This window comes from Drosophila busckii, chromosome 3L (genome assembly GCF_011750605.1).
Source record: "Drosophila busckii strain San Diego stock center, stock number 13000-0081.31 chromosome 3L, ASM1175060v1, whole genome shotgun sequence".
Lineage (NCBI taxonomy): Eukaryota > Metazoa > Arthropoda > Insecta > Diptera > Drosophilidae > Drosophila > Drosophila busckii.
In genome coordinates this window covers 8,364,006-8,383,717 of record NC_046606.1, presented here as the reverse complement: position 1 = coordinate 8,383,717, position 19,712 = coordinate 8,364,006, and the positions used below count along the sequence as shown (strand labels likewise).

Below are 19,712 nucleotides of genomic sequence, written 5' to 3'. Positions count from 1 at the left end.
ACTATGCCGATGTCCTTTGGCCAGTTGATAGTCCTTTTAAAACTACATTGTTTGGCACTAATTTCGTCCTGATCCTGCAAAAGATTCGAGAGATATACACGTTTTTCTGTATACGAAAAAAGCTGTTTTTCTCGGCTCCTGTAAGTACTTTCGTCCTTTGAGTGGTATATTCTGAAAGCTCTCAATGAGCACTAGTTTTTTGCCAAAGGACATCCCCGTAGTCCTTGTAGTTTCCGAGAAAAAGGACAATATGTGTTTTTTGGCTCATTTTTGCGACTGACCCCCCATGAATTTTTTTCAAAATATTTTTTGCGCGATTTAAAAAATTCTTGAATGCAGATCGATAGATTCGATGCCCAGGAGTACGAAAATGAATGTCCTTTTGCAATTCGAAGGATAACTAAGGAGCAGAAGCTAATAAACGACGCAATTTGCCCATACAGAATGTATGTAGAAAAAGACTTAAGCAACAAACTAGCTGAACACATTTTTTTATGCAATCCTGGGTATGCTGGTATGCAATTCGATAGATTTGATGTCCAGGAGTACGAAAATGCACATTTTGCAATTGGAAGTGTGCAAGGCGCATCGGGATTAGATTATTTCAAGCGATTGGTTTTTATTTCACCAATTTGTTTATATGCTGTATATATAAATAAGCAAGAATCTGTGTAGATAACAAAAAGGTAATTACACAGGCTCATGTACTCTGATTGGGGTTCTTCACTGTTTAAGGAGCCCTGCAGTAGCCGCTCAACTCGTATTTGGAGCACGCTCTCATGCAGCAATGCTCGATGATGCCGTTGCGGGTTAAGCGTCGTGTGGCTGTCAGCGAGCTGATCACATTGTTATCGTAGAAATCACTCATACGTCCATTAGACAAGGGATATGGCAAAACATCCGCGGATTCTTTCGCCTCAATGAATTGAATGGGATCGATAGGATCAAAGCCCAAAGCAGCATCTACAATTAACAAGTTGTATATATAGAAAGATTAACATTAATGCTTGATTTGGACCTACATGAGCTGCGCTTGGACACCATGTCGTTGAAGCCCGTTTTTTCGCACATTTTGCTGAGCGCCTGATTAAGCATATCGCTGCAGAGTCTCATGTTGACTTCCCTGGAGCTGCTCAGCGCGCAGAGCGCTAGGAGCATGGCTAAGGTGACGCTGAATTTGTTGAACATGCTGCTGGTAACTGCTTGGAACAGTTGGAACTCGACTGATAACAAAACTGTTGATATCGCACGCTTATATACTAAGGCATTGGTTGCATATTGTGAAAGGATGTGGCAATGTCAAACTACCTTGGTGTCAAATTGTATTAGCGGTTTTTGTTGAGTGCATTTTCGAGTAGCTACTTGCTTAATTCAGCGCTCAATTTTAGTGAATTATGCAAATTTCACAGCCCATCCGGGACACCTGGCAAGCTAACCAGGATTGTGGGCATAAGTGTTTATAGCTTTGCCAGCCAATTACACAATCTGAGCATTAAAGACTAACGTGAGTTTCTTGACAGCCTGCATTAATGAATACTTAATGAGCTTAGTTTATGTTTATGCCCCAAGACTTCTCTAGGCCGACTTGTGGATTTTCGCCGAAGTGTCAAGTTCGTTGTCTAACATTTTCGTCCTTTAATTATTTGCACATATTGTGCACAAAGTTTGAAGCTAAGGTCAGTAGTCTATAAGCTGTTGGCGATTAAACAAGCATTGATTAAGTTGTGAGCATAATTAAAATCATAATAAGCAATATTAAGTTGCTTGTTTACCGCTAAGCGATTGCTTTAAGGCAAATTTCAGTAAGTTGTATTAGTTTTTGTATTGTAGGATATAGCAAATAATTATGAATTATAAAAATACAAGTAAGCTGTTGCAGCTTGCCCTTAAAGTTAAGTGAAGTTGTATATATATCAAACTTCTAGCCAAGAAGCAGAAGTTTATCTAAATATTTTGTGACTTCTATGTGCATCAGCTGTTTGCAAGCTTTATGCGAATATTGAAAGTTCATTCAGGGAGAAAACTTACAAATCTGGTAAGTACCAGCCCTTTGCATGCTTTGGCCTGACTAACAATTGTTGCACGTTGCTTGTCAACTGAGAGCAGTCCAAGCTTTTGAGTCAAAGTTCAAAAGCTCACGCGGTTGCAATGCAAAAGCTGTCCCAAAAATTCAACTCCACTCAAAGGACTATGCCAACATGCAGCAGTGTGTGTGATGAGGATGAGCGCTGTGATAATGCGAACTCAACTCGCTGGCATATTGTGACAGTTAAGGACAAGCCGCCGTTACAGTCAGTTCGTGTCGCGTGTTTGTCGCGCATTGCGGATTGCTGAGCTCAGAAACTACGATAAGAACGCGGTAGTATAAACAATAAGCCAAAGGCTTGTGGCACGCAAAGTTGGCGCGTATTTTTCGTTTTTATGAGCGACAAGTCCGCGGAACTTTTGAGTTTGAGAATGGCTCATCAAATCGTAAGCGTGAACGCGAGCGTATCAGTAACAGCATCCGCAGTGATAATAAACGTCTTGTTGCCCGAGTGCGATACCAAGGGCATGTGAACCTTTGAACCGGCATAACGTGACACAAGCATAAACCCAATTTCAACTTGCAGTTACCGATATGTGCGCGTCTGCTTGAGCCTCGAGTTTTGTGAATATAATAAGTAAATGGAAGTTTATTGTGCTGCTGGCTGTCATTTCATAGAATTTGATTTGGAGCTGCTTATAAGCCAATTCATTTGCTTTAAACATATGCAAATGTCAGCAGACAAAAACAAGCCACAACAACACACACACTCACACACATACACACACATAGACAGAGTTACAGCACGTACAAAATGTTTTGAGCGCACACAGCGGGTGCCGCGTGTTTATGCAAAAGAAAATTGCAAGAGCAGTGCGCGCCCTGCGGTTACCGCTTGCGATACCACAAGCACATTACACATACGCCACATTGCACACACACACGCGCGCAAACACACACAGAGAAATTATGTAATAACACATTAGGCGCCTTTACGACAACGACAATGACAACGGCAAGGATAAAATGTTAATGATGTTGACCTTTGACAGTAACTTGTACTCACTTTAAACGCACACACGCACACCCACAAGCAAACAAGCACATCATCTCTCTCTTCCTCTATATATCTCTATATATATTTAATATGTATTTATATTTATTTGCTGAGCTGCTTATTGTCATATAAAAACGTTGAAGGCAAGCCAATGATGTTGCCACACACAAATTGCAATTTTATGACTGCACTGCTTGGCGTATATCGGACTCGGCTGCCACAAGCGGTGCACGCACCTCAATGCCACGCACAGGGGCACGGTCCAGATGATGTATGACTTTGTATACTTCGCTGCGATTGAGGTCGATTTTGCGTTCGGGCTTTTGGTACTTCATGAAATTGACCCTGTGAAAGGCAAAAGCCAAATCGTTAGCTACGCTCTTGTAAGAGCCACAGCTAGAGGAGCTGTATGTGTGTATATATGTGTGAGTGAGTTGTGTGTTTGTGTGTGTGTGCATGCATGTGCATTTAAATAAGTGCTGCTGGTCACGTTGTGCATGCAATGAACCATGTGACAAAGTTACCTGTGCGTTGCCTGAGCCACACTACGACTCTGCAGCTCCCTTGGGAGAGTTGCAAAAGATTCGAACGTAAACGAAATTGCAGCAAATTCATTGCCCCAAGTGGTTAAGTACAAGACAAGGGCGTTGCCAAAATGCACAGGCAACAGCAAAAACAAAAATAAGTAAAAATAAAGTAAAGTAAACGTTGTTAGTCTTATTAGAGGTTGCTGGCTCACCTGAAGCGTTGTCGTGTTATGTGCTCGCCATTGAATAAACGATTCCAAAATGCAATCTAAAAAAGAAATGAAACGAAAACGAAAAGCGTAACACGTAATTCAAACGGCGCATGCATTTAAAAAATACAAAATGAAATGAAAAGTCAAATGAACTTTGAAGTCAGCAAAGCGTACGAAATGCATGGATTGTGGCTGAGAGGCGTTCAATTTGATAATGTTAATGAAAGTGCAGTCCTTTCTATACATGTGTGTGCGTGTGTGTGTGTGATTCTCTGGATGGTCATATGCGTACCTGGCATCATAGCCCAGCAACGGGCTTTCATAGGGGCAGCTGCTAATGCGTAAAATTTATGTTGCCGCCGACAGCAGAAAGAGTGAAGAGCAGAGGAGCAGAAGCAGAAGCAGGAGCAGGAGCGGAGCGTGAGCATGAGCGTTGATGTAAGCGTGCCATGGAAAATGGAAAATGAGAAATGGCAAATGAGTGCTGGTGCTGGCCATGACGATGATGATGATAATGATGAGTCGGTGTTTATGTGAGCATGTGGGCGTGTGCGTGTGCGTGTGTGTGTGTGTGACCATGGTAATATAGCAAATATGCTCTGACCAAGGCAATCTCAATTGCAATGGCATTTGCTGGGGAATGGAGGTTATATAGGCTACGCCAAAGCAATTTGAACATTTGCGTGTGCTTGGTGCTTGGGTGTGCTTTTCGTTAGTGTGAGTACGCACCCCAGAGTGCTGCCAGTTATGAGCTCCGCCTGGGCGCTGAGTGTTTCGGCTATGAATTCATCATTGTAGGCATCTTTGGGTCGGTACCAGCGCCTGCCGCCGGGCAGCACCAAAGGCCGCTCCGAGGATGGAGTTAGGGGACCAAAGGCGCGCTTCGAACGCTTCGGATTGTTTTTGCGCACCAAATGCTCCTCCAGCTCCTCAATGACATTGTGTTTCTGGCATGACATCGCAGCAGCAGCAGCAGCATCATCATCATCATCGTCATCATTATGGTTGTCAGCACACAAGGAAAACATAGAACATGTTAACAATGAGCAACAGAGATAGATAGATAGATTGAGCGAGAGAGAGAGAGAGAGAACAAGGTATGGGTTAAAGAAAAGTTGCACTGGTTTTTAGATTCGGTTACGGTATCGGCTGTCATGTTGTCTACTAATTGTCTTTTGGTTTTTGCCTTTTTCCGCCCACACGCACACGCAAACGCACGCATACTTTTCACACAGACTGTAATTGTAATACTCGACGTATGTTTGATATGCACACAGCTCATTTATTCAACTGTTAGTCGGGTGTACAACAATTTCAGGGCAATTTATCAACATTTAAAGTCAGTTTAAGCTAAAAACACACGCTAAGCTAAGAGCTAACTACACTTGGAAGCGCACATTATGCTGCAAGTAGAAAAAGACAAAAACCAAATGGCATTTTAGTTAATTTGATTTGTGGAAGCGGCTGGGACGGGCACCGGGACGAACACACAAAGGCGATACCAACAGCAACAGCAACACGAATAAAGCGCACAAAACAACAAAAGCTGAAAATTGAGACAGAAGCCTGAGAGTGTATGTGTGTGTGTCTATCGATGAAGAAGAAGACTACTACAAGTGTAGGCTTTAAAGTTAAGTTGCAGCAACTGCAGATACTCTAGCCTAGCTTCAAATAGAAATGTTATGGCTTTTCAAAATATAATACTGCTTAACAATTGAACTGGTATCTGCTTTTCTTTGTCTGCTTAACCTCAAGTTGCCGCTCAAGCCTATTAAGTTGCAATTTCGCTTCGTCTTGGTCTTGGAGTTCGGGGGTGAGCCACAGCTGTCAAGAGTCCATGCTGTTTTTAATACGATTGTCATGAATTTTGTGGGCAATATGCTCAGGTTTTATCTTCAAAATGTATACAGGGCGTATTGTTTAACTAAACTTGACACACACACACACACACACACAGAGAGCAAGCCATACTCAGTTAGTATGAGAGGCAGACAAGGACATACGACAGCTGGACAGGCAGTTGGACAGTTGCTCTTTGCTATGCTCAACATTCATTGTCTAACATTTGTTTTTGGAGCTGGGAGCTGCTGGCACTGCCAACACTACACACGAGCTGCCAGCAGAGAGTTTTTGCCTCTTCTTTTAATTCACACGCTTTTTTCTATTATTTTCTCTTCTTTTTTTTCTGTTTTTAGCAATTTGTTAGTTTGGGGCACACACTTACCTTTTGCTTCTTGAAACTTTGTTGCTCGTTAAGCTCCTGCTGCTGCTGCTCCTCGAGCGCGCAATTGTCGCCGCCATTGCTGAGCGAAATTTTCGACACTTCCAGGTCATTGGCGTCGTCGCATTTATCCTCATTATTTTCACATGCTGACTGCGGCATGTCATCCGCAGACACGCCTGGGCAGACGCCGCCACTGTCTGTTCGTTGGATATTCCGAGAAAAGCATGCAAAGTGCGCCATTAGAAAAATTTAATTACTGTAACCTGCGCTCATAATTCTCATGCCTGCACCTTCATGTTCGCCTCCGGCCAGTTTGTCTTCCTCAGCCTGCTGCTCATCGATTTCTGGCAGCTGTTTTTGCCCCTCCCCCTCCCCCTGCTGCTGCTCCTGTTGTTGTTGCAACTTAAATGTGGGCAACAGTTCGGCCAGCTGCTTGGTCACCGCATCCAGTGTGGACTGTATGGTCGATGGCAGCGAGGAGAGCGCGGCGAGTTGCTTTTGCACATCGGCTAGCTGCTTCTCTAGCGCCAATTCCTCATCAGTTTTGGCTGGCGTTGTGGCTTCTGATTCAGCCTCCTGCTGTTCCTGCCCATCGGATTGTTCGTCCTTTGACGCATCCGCCTTCTCCAACTGCTCGGCATCGCTTGATTCGCCTTGTTCGCCATTGTCCTCAGGCAATTCAGGCTTGTCGTCATAATCATCGTTGTTGTTGTTGTTGCTTCCATTGTCTGGCAATTGTTCCAAATTCGGCACTTCGCTATCCGTGGGCAGCGGCTCTTGCTCCAGCTCCTCTTGCTCCTTCTCCTCCTCAGTCTGCACGTGTGCCTCTGTTTCCTGCTTGTTTTCCTGCTCGTTAGTGGGTGGCTTGGACTCTTCCTCGGCTGGCGTGGGCGTCGCTTCCTTTGCCGCTGGCTTCAGTTCCGGCTGTCAAGGTCTTAAGTTGTTCAGTGTTTCTTTGGCTTTGGCTTTGGTTTTGGTTTGGCCTACTACTCACCATGGGCGATTTTTCGCGTGGCTGCGACTTGACAATCTTCACCTTGTAGGCATTGGCCGCACGTCGCTCTGCCTCCAGCTGCTGCTTGCTCTTGGGCACGGGGCGATCTGGTCGCTGCAAGAATGTCGACCACTTGCGATTCTCCTTCTCCTTCTCCAGCTTGGTCTTGGTCACCTCCTCGTTGAGTGAGCGCAGCACATCGCTGGTCATGCAGACGCCCGGCTTGGGAAAGATTCTATAGAAATTAACGCTATGATATTGAATTCAGTCAAAGATTAGTTTGGTAAACAGCGCGCGCAAATACGCACCCAAGCACTTGGTGCTCCTTGAGCACCTCGGACTCGCCAGACAGCACGGCGGCAATTTCCTCCTCCACCAGCTTAATTTCCGTCTGCTCCGAAAGCGCCGAGCACGGACGATCGGGCAAATCGGGCAAATACAGGCTGTCCATTGTGTCCATGGCGTTGTTACAGTTATTGCCGTTGTTGTTATTGTTGTTGTTGTTGTCGTTGTAGTCAGCCGAATGCACTTCCGCCATGGCACTGCGACATTCCAGCGCATCCTGCAGTGCCGCCACCTCTGACTCTGCCTGTGCCACAGCCGTTGTGACTGCCGCCTGCGACGCAGCCACGACCTGTTCCGGAATGTGCGCTTTTGTGGCTTCCGTTAACGACGGCACTGGGGATAGAGAGTCGTAACCCGGCGAAGCCAGCGGCGTTGGTGACTTGGTCAACGAACTCGAACTTAGTGGGAAACGTTTGGGGCACTCGTAGGCATCCTCCTCGTTCTCGCTAAACACAAACACATAAAATAAAACAAGAATAAGGCAGCTCAAACTCAAGACTTTTGACTGTGATAAATGGACGTGCGGTGAATGAAACATACCGATAGACACCAAAGTAAAAAACGCTGCCGCTGCTCAAGATTAGGCGATGTGCTTCGTCATGCGTCAGGGGCGTGGCGGCCGTATCGTTGATACGCACAATAACATCCTCAACCCGCAGGCCAGCTTCCTCCGCAATGCTGCCCTCGGCGACCTGCAAGCAGCGCACAGCAAAGATGCAAGACAAAGATGCAAAGATAATGAAAAGGCAAACGAAGACAATGAATTACGGATACAGCATCAATTAGCTGGCGTCGTCGCGTGCAAAGTGCATATAAATAAAGTGTGCGCCAAATGTCAACAAAAAAAAAACACGCTGCTGCGCCAACGAAGGCCGGGCAATAGGTTGGGGTGAAGGGTGGTACTGTGGGCTGCTCTATAATTGCAATTGCAAAAAGTATTTGTTGGATTTAAGCACATGTTGGTAATTACTTTGTTTCTAGCTGCTCTAAAACTGTAAAGCGCAGCTTTTAAGTTGCAGTACTCACTTTGGCGCTGTGAGCAATAAGTATGTTAAGTCTGGCTTAACATTAACAACAGCTGCACTATTGAGTGTGCAGCCCTCGTTTGTACACATGTGTGTAAGTGCTTTGCAAACTGTTTGCCAATTAAAAGTTGCTTGTTGCTATTTTCGCCAATACTTAAATGCATTGTTGCCTTTCAACACAAGCACGCACACACACACACACACACACACAGAGGCGAGAGGCAGAAATTTGAAATGCGCATTTATTTAAAATTTATTGCAATTTACAATATACGCCTCATTAGCGCTATGTTATATGCTTAAGCTGATAAATTTATGCGTAAACGCATTTGCTTTTGCATGCCGTTGAACGCTTCGGGCCATGCATTTACTTTAATTAACACAAAAACTATGCAGCTAGCGAATAAACCGCATCAAAATAACAAAATACGCACAGGTTACATAATTACGTATTTGCAATTAATTTGCCAAAACAAAAAGAATTATTGCACTAAGCTATTTACACAAGCAGCAAGTGCAACAGTTGTTGCCTTTGTTGTGGTCACGTGGCACAGGTAGGCAAACAGCATACAGGTGTGACACTTGCTGTTATTATTATTGTTATTATTATTGGGGGAGCATGCATTATACAGAACGTGCCTAACCTTAACCACAGTCAGGGGATATTCATAGTCCGCACCACCGACCAGCCGAAAGCCCCAGGGCACATTATCAAAGCGGCACATTTTAATATCAATCACCATTTTAGCACAACTCGTTCGAGTACTTTAAATATACAGTTTATATATAAATAGTATAAAGTTAAATTTGTTGTCTGACGTTTGCTTGCGGCTTGCTACGTTGCTGGCGACCAACTGTTGGCATCGATAGCTTGCTCCAAATGCGCAGCCCCAATCGATTGCTTTAACCTATTGATATCGCCACACTTTTGGCATGCCACAGCCGCCGCTGCCGCTGGCGCTGCCGCCTCTTGGCAGTCAGCTTAATGAAGCATACTTTTTACCTGTAAACACGTGCATACTAATGAGACTCTAATCGCTGGCGACAGCCTTCGCAGCTGTTTAGTGACAGTTCGCTGAGCAGCGACTACAGCTTTAGGTTTAACTTAAGAGTTTTGTATTTTTGGACCGCCTACGCGCAAGTATTGCATGCAACACCAAATTGGTGCATTGAACCAGAGTTGTACTGCTTGCAGCAGTTGCAGCAATTGTATAAATAGCTGTGCAGCTCCAACAATGCTGCCATAGAACTCTAGCGCATAATGTTGAGCAAGAGCATCGCAAGGCATGCAACAGCATTTGGCCGCAGGCGGCAATTGCTGCTGCTGCTGCTGGCGCTATGCGTCTGCCTGAATTGCGGCTTAAGCGCCAACAGCGGCGGCAATGCCGATGTGGACGACGCTCATCCCCTGCGCCAGGGCTCACACAAACTGTGCGGTCAGGCGCTAAACGTTGCCATGGATGCGGTCTGCGTGAATGGTTACAATACAATGCGCAAAAAGCGCATGGATAGTGAGCTGGCGTTGAGTGGCGGACTGGAGGCAAACGCATTGCAATTGCAGCCGCAGGCTTCTGGCTACGCTCGCAGTCCCCTGCTGTCCAGCATTTATGGCACCGAGGTGTTGATCAAAACGCGTCGCTTGCGTCGTGACGGACCTGGCATTCATACGGAATGTTGCCTGGATTCATGCACCTATCCAGAGCTGCTCGCCTATTGTAAAACAGTTTAAGCACTAGCAAAAGCATACACATACATTTATATACATACATACTATACACACACATACACATATACGTATACGTAATCCTAATCACTTATTTATGCAGCACAAAATGTACTCGTAGCTAATGAATAAAAGTAAAACTGTGCAAAAAGTTTTGCCTCTCAGCAAAAGCAAACGCAATAGCAAAAAGCAAAAACGTAAAAGTTAAGGGCCTACATACCCAAACACAGAGCAGTCCACTTCCTGTTACAGCTACCGCTTTACATCAACGACTTTGACTTGCACTTCATCTTCATCTTTGACTCTCCAACTCCAACACCAACATCAACATCAACTCCAACTCCAACTTGAACTTCATCTGCAGCTAAATGACTAACTTCAGCTTTCGTTGTTTGCTGGCGGCCTTGCTCTGCTTCCTGTGGCTGCCAAACGATGCCAGCGCTCGCATTGGTAAGTAAAGTCGGCTCGACTGGCAGACACTCTCTGTAACATTATCATTAAGCTCAATTAACCATAGATGTTATGTTAACAGCATAATCTGTTATGATATTTCAAGCTGTGCAATCTTTGCCGTTTGATAAGCATTTGAAATTTTATCTATATACGTAAATAAAACTCCAAAAGGTTCACGCTCTCTGCAACATTATAGTTAAGCTCAATTAAAATGCTGTTATGTAAACAGCTGGATCTGTTCTGTTAACAGCATGATCTGCTATGTTATTTCAAGCTATGCAATCTTTGCCGTTTGATTAGCATTTGACATTTTATCTATGTATGTAGATAAAACTTCAAAAAGTGTAAATGGCTTTAGAACAATACAAGTCAGCCGAGTAAAGTCATGTTTTGCCCTTTGTGGCTTACTCATTAGGTTTTTATAAATGCAGGCTATCAAGGGCTTTGAATCTCACGTTGGCCTTTAACGCCTCAAATTGTTTAATTGGCTGGCAAAGACGCGCAACACTCGTTGCTACCCACAATCCTGCAGGTTGCCAGCATTCCTACGCTCACGATTAGAGGTTGTCATAGCAGTGGCAGTGATGGGTGTGGCATGGGGTGTTAAATTAGCATAAGTTAAAAATGAGCGGTGATATTGGACGATATATGCAAGTAGCTATGCAAAAGCGCACTCAACTTGTCCCAATAACCTCTAATGCAGTTTGACACCAGTACAGTAGTATATAAGCGTGTGGTATCGACAGTAGCAGCTTCAGTCGAGTGCCAAACACCAGCAACATGCTCAACAAAGCTACCGTCACCTTAACCGTGCTCCTGGCACTCTGCGCTCTAAGCACCTCCAAGGAGGTGATGACGGTCAGAGCGTGCAGCGAGAATCTTAACCAGTTGCTCAACAATGTATGTAAGGATACGGGCTTCAATGTCCTAATGAGAAAGCGCGATTCATGTAAGTCCAAAATCAGCGATTTACAATTTACCTTTTATACATAGAATATGTTGCTTGTAGACGCTGCTTTGGACTTTGATCCCATCGACCCCATTCAATACATTGAGGCAAAAGAGGCTACAAATCTATTGCCATATCCCTTGTCCAATGGACGCAATGTGATCAATTCGCTGACGGCCACTCGACGCCTTACTCGCAACGGGATTATCGAGGAATGCTGCATGAAATCGTGCACTTATAACGAGATGAGGGCATACTGCAGTACCCCTACAAAGTAACCTCTTTAAAGCTTGAAGCAACACTGAGTACAGGAACCTGAATAACTATATTCTTTTATAGCGTATCTATAGATTTATATAAACATATTTATATTCAATAATTGTGAAAATAAACTCCAATTGCATGAAATAATTTACAAAAACAGTTTAATTTGAGAAACACTCAACAGCCAAATGAAGATAAAAGAATGTTAGACAGGGTATTTCTACTCTTCTTATGTTAAGCAACAGTAATATATAAATGGTTTATTACTATACTGGGCATCTTCTCTATACGAAAAAGTTAAGCTGGCTCTGCTATGTTATTGCAATGTTAACAGCTGCAAAGCAATTGACATTTATCTATGGAGATGTGTAAGCAAATAAACCTTTTGTTAGGTGTAACTTCCATGGCTTTAAGACTTTAAAAATCATTTAAGAGATGTCTTGTTTTGCTATTTGTGGACTAAACTCGCTGAGTATTCATATATGCAGGCTGTCGATAACCTCCCGTTGATCCTTAACGCTCAGATTGTTTAATTGGCCGGCAATGTCAAACACACACTCATATCCACAATTCTGTAGGTTGCCAGGCGACCCTACGACCATGTCCAAAGGTTGTCATGGCAGTGTGTGTAAAATTTGCATAAGTCAACTAAAAGTGAGCGCTGATTTTAAACTAATTAAGCAAGTAGCACTCAAAATGCACTCAACTTGTCCCAGTAACCTCGAATGCAGTTTGACACCAATGTAGTTTGACTTTGCCGCAAGACATCCACGTGCCTCACCCTTTTACAATAAGCCAGCAATGCCTTAGCCGTGTATATAAGCGTGCGATATCAACAGTATAAGCATCAGTCGAGCTCCAACTGTTCCAACCAAATACCAGCAACATGCTCAACAAAGTCACCGTCACCTTAGCCGTCCTCCTAGCTCTCAGCGGTCTGAGCAGCTCCAAATCTTGTAGTGAAGAACTTAACCAGGTTTTGGCTGATATTTGTAAAGAGACGGGTTTTAACGGATTTATGTCAAAGCGCGACTCATGTAAGTCCAAAATCAAGCATTAACATAATACATTCTATATATACAACGTGCTGTTTGTAGATGCTGCTTTGGGCTTCAATCCCATCGATCCTGTTCAATACACTGAGGCCAAAGAAACTGCAGATCTATTACCATATCCTTTGTCCAACGGACGCATGCGTAATATCTATGATAACAATATGGTCAACTCACTGACGAACGTACGACGCTTAACCCGCAGCGGGATCGTCGAGAGATGCTGCATTAGATCTTGCTCTGTTAGCGACTTGATCGACTACTGCAGCGCCCCTTAGACAAAATGATCTCGTTAAAGCTTGAAGCACCACGACCAAAGTACATGAACCTGACTATTTACCTTCTTGTTATCTATGCATACGTATATATATAAACATATTTATATTCCATAAAGTTGAAAATAAAAACCATGCAATTGGAAATATCCCGCGCCATCTATGCACATTGTGCTCTCTATCTCTGTCTCTCTTAGCAACAAAACAGCGACCCTTTCGATCCGCCGCAGCATCACACAGCGCGAGCGATCGAACGAAGGAGCGACGTCCATCGTACGATGCACGTTGAGCGCGCTCTAAGCAACAAAAAAGCGACGCTCGCCTTCGATCAGAGGTGCACTCAGTGCTGCGCGATCGAACAAAAGAGCGAAGTGCAGCTTATATGTGTGGAAGGCTGTTAAGTAAGCCAGCAAGCGAAGCCACCACGCCTGTCAGTAGTGCAGGGACTGTTGGGGAATAAGCAAGCAGTGATCGAGCTGTGAGTTCTATTAATCAATAGAAATCATAATAAACACGAATTTGTCGTTTGGCGGTCAATTTTTATAAGCGATGACTCCTAATTAAAGTAAATAATGCTGCAAACAGTTTAACTTAAGAAGTATTGTCTTGTTTTGATGTTTGTGGCGTAAGCATAAACTAAACTCATTAAGTATTCATAAATTCAGGCTGTCAACTGCTTTGAACCTCACGTCGGTTTTTAACGCCCAAATTGTTTAATTGGCTGGCAAAGTCACACAACAAGCAGAGACACAGACACACACACAGTCCTGTAGGACGCCCACGTTCAGGGGTTGAGACTAAGAGTGGGTGTGCGATGGGTTGAACAATTTGCATAAGTCAACTAAAAGTGAGCGCTGACATTGAACGAATTAAGCAAGTAGCTACTCGAAAATGCACTCAACTTGTCCCAATAACCTCTAATACAATTTGACACCAATGTAGTTTGACTTTGCCACAAGGCAACCTCCCTGCCACACCCTTTTACAATATGCAACCAATGGCTTAGTATATAAGCGTGCGGTGTCGACAGTGTCAGCATCAGTCGAGTTCCAACTGTTCCAGCCAAATACCAGCAACATGTTCAGCAAAGTTACCGTCACCTTAATCGTGCTCCTAGCTCTCTTCGCACTGAGCAGCTCCAAGGAGAACAAGATTAGAATGTGCAGCGATATGCTTAACAATGTGCTGAGCCAAATGTGCGAGGAAACGGGCTTCAATGGAGTAATGAAGCGCGGCGCATGTAAGTTCCATCTCAAGTATTAGACCAAACATTATTATACAACTATTTGCTTGTAGTTTCGAGCTATGATCTCATTGATCCCATTCAATACATTGAGGCCAAGGAAACTGCAGATGTATTGCCATATCCACTGGCCAATGGACGCATGCGTAATGTGTATAGGAACAATGTGATTAACTCGCTGACGGCCACACGACGCCATAGCCGTGAGGGCATCATTGAGGAATGTTGCATGAGATCCTGCACTATGGGCGAGTTGAGCACCTACTGCAACGCCCCTGCATAGGCGATGTCCTTAGAGCTGCAAGCACCACGATCAGAGTACATGAACCTGAAATATTATCTACTTGTATTAGCTTATCTAAACATATATAAACGTATTACTATTCAATAATGCTGAAAATAAAAACTAATTGCATGAAATAATTTATAAAAACAGTTTCATTTGAAACGACAGCAGTAAAAAAAGTTAAAAGTTTGGCTCAAACTAAAAAACACATTTGATTGAGCTTATTTACAAGCAATTAGCTAAAATTTTAAATATTAATTTCGTATTTAGAATGCTGTAAAGTGCTTTAATGAAAAAAACATTAAATGGTTCTGCATTTATTTGTCATGTAGGTTAGTTATTTATTGAATTGGTAAATAGACTTGCAAAATTGTATAAAATTAGATTATTTTGCTATATATAAATGCTAGATTAAAGTTAATAGTCCATTGTTTGTTCGCATCGAGTTCGTGAGTAGTTGGGTTTCAATCCACAGTCTTACTGGTCAGCCTGGCAATAGGCACTCAGTTCGGTTTGGGTGCAACTCTTTAGGCAGCACTCTTCCTTGATGCCATAGCGCTTGCGTCGTCGCGTCTTCAGTTGAAACTGAATGCTGTCGCCCAGCAATCGACGCAGCAAATAGCTCGAGTCCAGCTCTGGTGCCGCATCTTTGTTTAAATTGAACACTATGAATTTAAATTGTAAACGTTGCGCTTGCACCCATAAAAGGGGCAACTTACCATAGTTACGTTTCATCTTTGAGTTGTAGTTGCCCTCGCAGACCGAGGCCAGAACATCTGGCACCTTGTCGCCGCACAAAACAATTCTTTGCTCGTTGCATGCCACATATGACAGGCCGCACAGCAGCAGCAGCAATAGCTTCACGTATCCGTAGTGCATTTCGCAATCAACTCAAGGCCTGGTGCTTTGTCAACTGCCGTCGACTATATAAACAAACTACAACTGCTTGCTTTGCACCCGCTGCAGCTTGGCTTTATATGAAAGAATGGATGCTAGACAGGCGCAGCGCAGAGTACAATGTCAGGATGCGTTACACCAAGTGTCAGTTAGTGCATGTGTGCTAACTGGAGCTGCTCTTTGTTTACGCCAATTCCAGGAAAAATTAATTACGCATAGATCGCATAATTGTTAAACAACAAGCGCAAAAGCTGCCCCAAATAGCGAGCTATTGTTTAAGTTGCATCCTTTGTAGTTGCAGCGCATACGAAAAACTCTATGCTATGATAAATTGCCAAGCTTCGATTTTTGATTTTAATTTAATGAAAAGTTGCTTAAAAGCTGAGTTGCGCCCCCCCCCGCAAAAATATTCTTCACATAAATTACTAATTATTGCTTTACTCTAACGCATTTAGTGCATATATTTGTCGGTGTTGCTTCGCGATTTATGTGCATATTACCATAACCTGTTGTGCCATGAATATACATGCTAAGCGTCATCTAATTAAAAATTCAACAAAGTTCATCATTGTTGCCACAGCATGAAAGTGCAGACATTGTATCGTGTTGCAGACAATTTTGCGTGAAAAGCTGCTTCGGTAACAAGTCTATTGTTTGATATTGCTTTGGATTAACTTTATTGCGTTCATTGGGAAATATTACAATGAAACATTGGGAAATATTACATATTAAAGTTTATATTTGGGATTAAGTGTAAGTAAATGAAATTGTTGTTGTTGTCATCAGCAACTTTGTCAGCAGCAGCAGCATCATCATCATCATCTTCATCGTCTTCCAGTAGCCTAGTAGTCCAGTGTCCAGTCCATGCGGCAGTTAGGCGCAGTACTCCATGATGTCCTCGTAGGTGCAGCCCTCGTGGCAACATTCGTGTGCTATGCGTCGACGCGGACGTCGCAGCTCGCGTTGCGCGCCCGCTGCATTCAGCGCTTCCCGTGCATGCCGCTGCTCAGCCAGCTCCAGGCTTTGTTTAAGCGCCACTAGATGCCACTTACGCCGCAGCATCTGCTCCGCTGTGCGTGGCAAACTGTCCACTGTGAGGACAGTTAGTTATATCTTGTTTTTTTGTTGGCTGTTTGGTTGGCTACTTACAATCGCGTCGAAGTCTGCGTGAGAATCCATTAACACAAATCATGTCTAGCGCCTCGTTGAGCACCTCGCCGCAGAACTTCTTTCTGGCTTCCACCTGCTGCTGCAGCAGCTGCAACATGGCAACCATTAGCAGCAGCGTCAAGAGGCCGTTGTGTTGCAACCTCATGTTCATCAAATTTAAAGCGTTATGGTAACACGTACTCCAGTGTCCGAAGGTCCGCTAACGGTCGAGTCGTTGACTCACGAAAATCTTCACTCTCCTTAATGTCAATCAATCGAGCTCGCATGCCCAATGCTAAATGAAACGTTTGTGTCTCTTGCCATTAACTTTACGGCTCGTAGATCAAGTGACTTTTTGACTTTCGGCAGTCGCAGGTAAGCGCAGGTCAGCGGACCTTGAGCTCCTTGGGCGGGTTTTCACTGACAGCCGGCAGGCAAATGCAAATGCGAATGCAAATACCCAAAGGGTCTTTCCCACAAACGGAATTGCCCAGAGCAATAATAATAATCCCTTAATTTCTTGCAGGCTACTTCTGGCACATCAGCGATCTGCACTTGGACAGTTTCTACTCCAGCCAGGGCGACATCTACCGCAGCTGCTGGCAACTGGGACATGCCAACAACGGTGCCAACGAGCTGCCCGGACACTATGGCCACTACAATTGCGACAGTCCTTGGAGCTTGGTAGAGTCGGCGGTCAAGAACATGAAGGCCAAGCAGGGCGACAATGTCGAGTTTGTGCTGTGGACAGGCGATGCGCTCTCACACTCTGCGCAGCCGCTCTCGGCCCAAAAGCAACATGAGCTGCTACGCAACATAACCGAGCTGCTGGGACGCAGCTTCTCCTCGCCCTTTATCTTTCCCGTGCTGGGCCACGAGGACGGCAGCAGCGGCCTGCAAAAGTACAAACAAATGGGCGAACTCTGGCGCCACTGGCTGCCCACTGAGGCGTTGGTTACCTTCGAGCAGGGCGGCTACTACTCCATAGAGCAGAGCAAGAGTCCTTTGCGCATTGTAGCGCTGAATACGAATTTTATGCGGCAGGACTATGAGACAGAGAGCAATGGCAGGCAAAGTCTGCGCTGGCCTGCCGAGTATTATGTGGAGCCCAAGACAGAGAGCAGCACGCTCTCGGCACAGGATCAGCTGCAGGCGGAGCAGCAATGGCTCTGGCTGGACGAAGTGCTGCAAAAGGCGCTAAGCAAAGGTGAAACGGTAAGTTTCAGTTAAAACGAACTAATTTATAGCTTTGTGCAATTAATATTAAATTTATTGCTACCACACAACCAATTATTAAATTCTTACTAATTATGCAGTCACTTCAATTTGGTTATGCATTTATTTCATGGAAATTTGTGAGATTCATGACTCATATTAAATTTTCCAGCAATAACTTTTGTTTGGCCTCACTCTTTGGCAAAATTCTAACTAAGCCAACTAACTAACTATGCAAAGTGGCAGAAGTCAGCCATTTGGTTATTTAATTTATGGAAATAACAAAAGCTGACAAATTTCTGTTTAAAAATATATTCAAATGTTGATTTTAGCAATGCTAATATTATGCTAAAACTGTTCTAAACAATTCTTTGTTTGTTTAAACAACTTTTGTGGGCAGGTGTACATTGTGGGTCACATGCCCCCGGGCGTGGATGAGCGCCAGCTGGGGCCGCAGCTCAGTGGCCAGCAGAGCTTCACCGAGCGCAACAACAGGCGCTATCTGGAGCTGGTGCGCAAGTATGCGAGCGTTATACAGGGACAATTCTTTGGGCATCTGCACTCGGATACATTTCGTCTCATGTACGATGTCAAGGGTAGGTCGAAGCTGCGCTCAATTAAATTGTCTCCAAACTCATTTGACAAACAATTGCTAGGCACGCCCATAAGCTGGCTGATGGTAACGCCATCGGTGGTGCCGCGCAAGGCTGGACTAGGCGCCTCCAACAATCCTGCTTTGCGACTCTACAAGTTCGATACGAGCAGCGGCCAGCTGTTGGACTATACGCAATACTGGCTGGACTTGCCGCTGGCGAATCGCGCCCAGGAGCCGCTCTGGCAGCTCGAGTACAATCTCACGCATTACTATGGCCTGAGCGAAATCACGCCCACCGAGCTGCACAACTTGGCGCAGCGCTTCTCTGGCAAGGATGTCTCCTGGTTCAACAGGTAAGCGCAAGACAAACTGTTTACCTGCCTGTACGCTTAAGCTGCTTTATATTGCCCGCAGATATCATCGCGCGAATGCTGTGCGCTTCCAGTCGGGCACGCCCTGCTTGGGCCTCTGTATGCTCAATCATTACTGCGCCATTACACGCCTGGACTACGACGAGTTTCGGCTGTGCCTGGAGTCCGAGCAGCTGCCGCTGCAGTCGCATGCAAGCGTTGCCAGCTGCGCAGTCGGCGTCATGTTTGCGCTGCTGCTGCTGCTGCTGCTGCTGCTTCAGCCGGCCTACAACTCAGCGAATTTATAAGCAAATAGTAGCAGTGCTTAAACGAAAGCTTCAGCGGCAAGGCAGGCGCACGCTTCTCCCCCCTCCCTTAGCCCTTAGCCCTTCACCCTTTGCCCACACCCATAGATTTATCCTTAAACAAACTCTTAAATAATGTGTGCTGTTTTAATGCTCTATGTACGTGTATAACTGTAACTTTCTCTCTCTGTGTGTGTGTGTGTGCGTGTGCCTGCCTGCTCGCCATATCATATGTATGTGTATGTTGGTGTATGTGATAAGAATATGTCTATTATTGGTGTGTGTAAACAAAAAGAAATAACAAAAACACGATTAAAGTTTTTAATGTTAACGCCGGCTTTATTTTCGATAAATATTTAAGCAAGAATTTGTGGCATAAATAAATGTGTTAATTTGCTCAGAAAAAAAAATAAGAAAACGTGGGTTTGCTTTTGGACTTTTATGGGCAAGTTGGCTTAACTGCAGCCCGCAGCGCAATTTGAAACCGAACGACAGTTCCATGTCATGAGTAATGCATGAGTTGTGTAGCCCGAAAACGCTTGTTGC

The 19,712-nt window shown here is 44.4% G+C and overlaps 9 protein-coding genes across 13 annotated transcripts; 5 read left to right on the top strand and 4 right to left on the bottom strand.

The window, feature by feature from the left end:
* Nucleotides 1-648: 648 nt before the first annotated feature.
* LOC108599632 (probable insulin-like peptide 2) lies at nucleotides 649-1,791 on the bottom strand. Its single transcript, XM_017986604.1, has 2 exons — nucleotides 1,023-1,791; nucleotides 649-963 (listed from the first exon to the last, which is right to left on the bottom strand). The coding sequence occupies exons 1-2, from the start codon at nucleotides 1,186-1,188 to the stop codon at nucleotides 731-733; spliced, it is 399 nt and encodes a 132-aa protein (XP_017842093.1). The 5' UTR covers nucleotides 1,189-1,791; the 3' UTR covers nucleotides 649-730.
* A 1,376-nt stretch (nucleotides 1,792-3,167) lies between these two features.
* Nucleotides 3,168-9,246, bottom strand: LOC108599630 (SUN domain-containing protein 2). 4 transcript variants are annotated; one of them, XM_017986598.2, is made up of 8 exons: nucleotides 9,055-9,244; nucleotides 7,926-8,077; nucleotides 7,349-7,831; nucleotides 7,041-7,290; nucleotides 6,337-6,970; nucleotides 6,047-6,243; nucleotides 4,552-4,769; nucleotides 3,168-3,428 (listed from the first exon to the last, which is right to left on the bottom strand). In XM_017986598.2, exons 1-8 carry the CDS (start codon nucleotides 9,151-9,153, stop codon nucleotides 3,263-3,265), a joined length of 2,199 nt encoding a protein of 732 aa, XP_017842087.1. In that variant the 5' UTR covers nucleotides 9,154-9,244; the 3' UTR covers nucleotides 3,168-3,262. The 4 variants fall into 4 exon arrangements, with proteins under 4 accessions (XP_017842087.1, XP_017842088.1, XP_017842089.1 ...); XM_017986599.2 differs by having other exon boundaries at nucleotides 7,041-7,275; XM_017986600.2 differs by lacking the exons at nucleotides 3,168-3,428; nucleotides 4,552-4,769 and adding an exon at nucleotides 4,818-5,225 and having other exon boundaries at nucleotides 9,055-9,246.
* A 425-nt stretch (nucleotides 9,247-9,671) lies between these two features.
* On the top strand, nucleotides 9,672-10,265 carry LOC108598133 (probable insulin-like peptide 1). Its single transcript, XM_033293485.1, has 2 exons — nucleotides 9,672-10,125; nucleotides 10,237-10,265. The coding sequence occupies exons 1-2, from the start codon at nucleotides 9,672-9,674 to the stop codon at nucleotides 10,263-10,265; spliced, it is 483 nt and encodes a 160-aa protein (XP_033149376.1).
* Nucleotides 10,044-19,547, top strand: LOC108599631 (acid sphingomyelinase-like phosphodiesterase 3b). Its single transcript, XM_033293599.1, has 5 exons — nucleotides 10,044-10,583; nucleotides 17,228-17,916; nucleotides 18,317-18,512; nucleotides 18,573-18,864; nucleotides 18,926-19,547. Exons 1-5 carry the CDS (start codon nucleotides 10,502-10,504, stop codon nucleotides 19,167-19,169), a joined length of 1,503 nt encoding a protein of 500 aa, XP_033149490.1. The 5' UTR covers nucleotides 10,044-10,501; the 3' UTR covers nucleotides 19,170-19,547.
* LOC108599634 (probable insulin-like peptide 2) lies at nucleotides 11,330-11,875 on the top strand. Its single transcript, XM_017986606.1, has 2 exons — nucleotides 11,330-11,535; nucleotides 11,596-11,875. Exons 1-2 carry the CDS (start codon nucleotides 11,367-11,369, stop codon nucleotides 11,811-11,813), a joined length of 387 nt encoding a protein of 128 aa, XP_017842095.1. The 5' UTR covers nucleotides 11,330-11,366; the 3' UTR covers nucleotides 11,814-11,875.
* LOC108599635 (probable insulin-like peptide 2) lies at nucleotides 12,662-13,256 on the top strand. Its single transcript, XM_017986607.1, has 2 exons — nucleotides 12,662-12,836; nucleotides 12,897-13,256. Exons 1-2 carry the CDS (start codon nucleotides 12,686-12,688, stop codon nucleotides 13,127-13,129), a joined length of 384 nt encoding a protein of 127 aa, XP_017842096.1. The 5' UTR covers nucleotides 12,662-12,685; the 3' UTR covers nucleotides 13,130-13,256.
* On the top strand, nucleotides 13,854-14,755 carry LOC108599633 (probable insulin-like peptide 2). Its single transcript, XM_017986605.1, has 3 exons — nucleotides 13,854-14,003; nucleotides 14,069-14,366; nucleotides 14,423-14,755. The coding sequence occupies exons 2-3, from the start codon at nucleotides 14,204-14,206 to the stop codon at nucleotides 14,650-14,652; spliced, it is 393 nt and encodes a 130-aa protein (XP_017842094.1). The 5' UTR covers nucleotides 13,854-14,003; nucleotides 14,069-14,203; the 3' UTR covers nucleotides 14,653-14,755.
* LOC108599636 (probable insulin-like peptide 3) lies at nucleotides 15,102-15,558 on the bottom strand. Of its 2 annotated transcripts, none has more exons than XM_017986608.1 (2): nucleotides 15,375-15,558; nucleotides 15,102-15,320 (listed from the first exon to the last, which is right to left on the bottom strand). In XM_017986608.1, the coding sequence occupies exons 1-2, from the start codon at nucleotides 15,532-15,534 to the stop codon at nucleotides 15,133-15,135; spliced, it is 348 nt and encodes a 115-aa protein (XP_017842097.1). In that variant the 5' UTR covers nucleotides 15,535-15,558; the 3' UTR covers nucleotides 15,102-15,132. The 2 variants fall into 2 exon arrangements, with proteins under 2 accessions (XP_017842097.1, XP_017842098.1); XM_017986609.1 differs by having other exon boundaries at nucleotides 15,102-15,302.
* LOC117134767 (probable insulin-like peptide 4) lies at nucleotides 16,385-16,867 on the bottom strand. Its single transcript, XM_033293422.1, is given in 2 exon segments — nucleotides 16,385-16,526; nucleotides 16,588-16,867. Coding segments are annotated over 2 exon segments (381 nt in total). The 3' UTR covers nucleotides 16,385-16,425.
* Nucleotides 19,548-19,712: the final 165 nt, after the last annotated feature.

Bases quoted from the DNA above. Each gene is read 5' to 3' on its own strand.
- LOC108599636 (XM_017986608.1), bottom strand. From the start codon at position 15,534: ATGCACTACGGATACGTGAAGCTATTGCTGCTGCTGCTGTGCGGCCTG. The intron at 15,321-15,374 runs GTAAGTTGCCCC...TTAAATTCATAG, and splicing joins AAAGATGAAACGTAACTATG to TGTTCAATTTAAACAAAGAT.
- LOC108599631 (XM_033293599.1), top strand. From the start codon at position 10,502: ATGACTAACTTCAGCTTTCGTTGTTTGCTGGCGGCCTTGCTCTGCTTC. The intron at 10,584-17,227 runs GTAAGTAAAGTC...AATTTCTTGCAG, and splicing joins CGATGCCAGCGCTCGCATTG to GCTACTTCTGGCACATCAGC. The intron at 18,513-18,572 runs GTAGGTCGAAGC...AACAATTGCTAG, and splicing joins TCTCATGTACGATGTCAAGG to GCACGCCCATAAGCTGGCTG.
- LOC108599634 (XM_017986606.1), top strand. From the start codon at position 11,367: ATGCTCAACAAAGCTACCGTCACCTTAACCGTGCTCCTGGCACTCTGC. The intron at 11,536-11,595 runs GTAAGTCCAAAA...TGTTGCTTGTAG, and splicing joins AATGAGAAAGCGCGATTCAT to ACGCTGCTTTGGACTTTGAT.
- LOC108599633 (XM_017986605.1), top strand. From the start codon at position 14,204: ATGTTCAGCAAAGTTACCGTCACCTTAATCGTGCTCCTAGCTCTCTTC. The intron at 14,367-14,422 runs GTAAGTTCCATC...ATTTGCTTGTAG, and splicing joins AGTAATGAAGCGCGGCGCAT to TTTCGAGCTATGATCTCATT.
- LOC108598133 (XM_033293485.1), top strand. From the start codon at position 9,672: ATGTTGAGCAAGAGCATCGCAAGGCATGCAACAGCATTTGGCCGCAGG. The intron at 10,126-10,236 runs GTAAAACAGTTT...TTATTTATGCAG, and splicing joins TCCAGAGCTGCTCGCCTATT to CACAAAATGTACTCGTAGCT.
- LOC108599635 (XM_017986607.1), top strand. From the start codon at position 12,686: ATGCTCAACAAAGTCACCGTCACCTTAGCCGTCCTCCTAGCTCTCAGC. The intron at 12,837-12,896 runs GTAAGTCCAAAA...TGCTGTTTGTAG, and splicing joins TATGTCAAAGCGCGACTCAT to ATGCTGCTTTGGGCTTCAAT.
- LOC108599630 (XM_017986598.2), bottom strand. From the start codon at position 9,153: ATGGTGATTGATATTAAAATGTGCCGCTTTGATAATGTGCCCTGGGGC. The intron at 7,832-7,925 runs GTATGTTTCATT...GTTTGTGTTTAG, and splicing joins TTTTACTTTGGTGTCTATCG to CGAGAACGAGGAGGATGCCT. The intron at 7,291-7,348 runs GTGCGTATTTGC...TCAATATCATAG, and splicing joins AAGGAGCACCAAGTGCTTGG to CGTTAATTTCTATAGAATCT.
- LOC108599632 (XM_017986604.1), bottom strand. From the start codon at position 1,188: ATGTTCAACAAATTCAGCGTCACCTTAGCCATGCTCCTAGCGCTCTGC. The intron at 964-1,022 runs GTAGGTCCAAAT...TGTTAATTGTAG, and splicing joins GGTGTCCAAGCGCAGCTCAT to ATGCTGCTTTGGGCTTTGAT.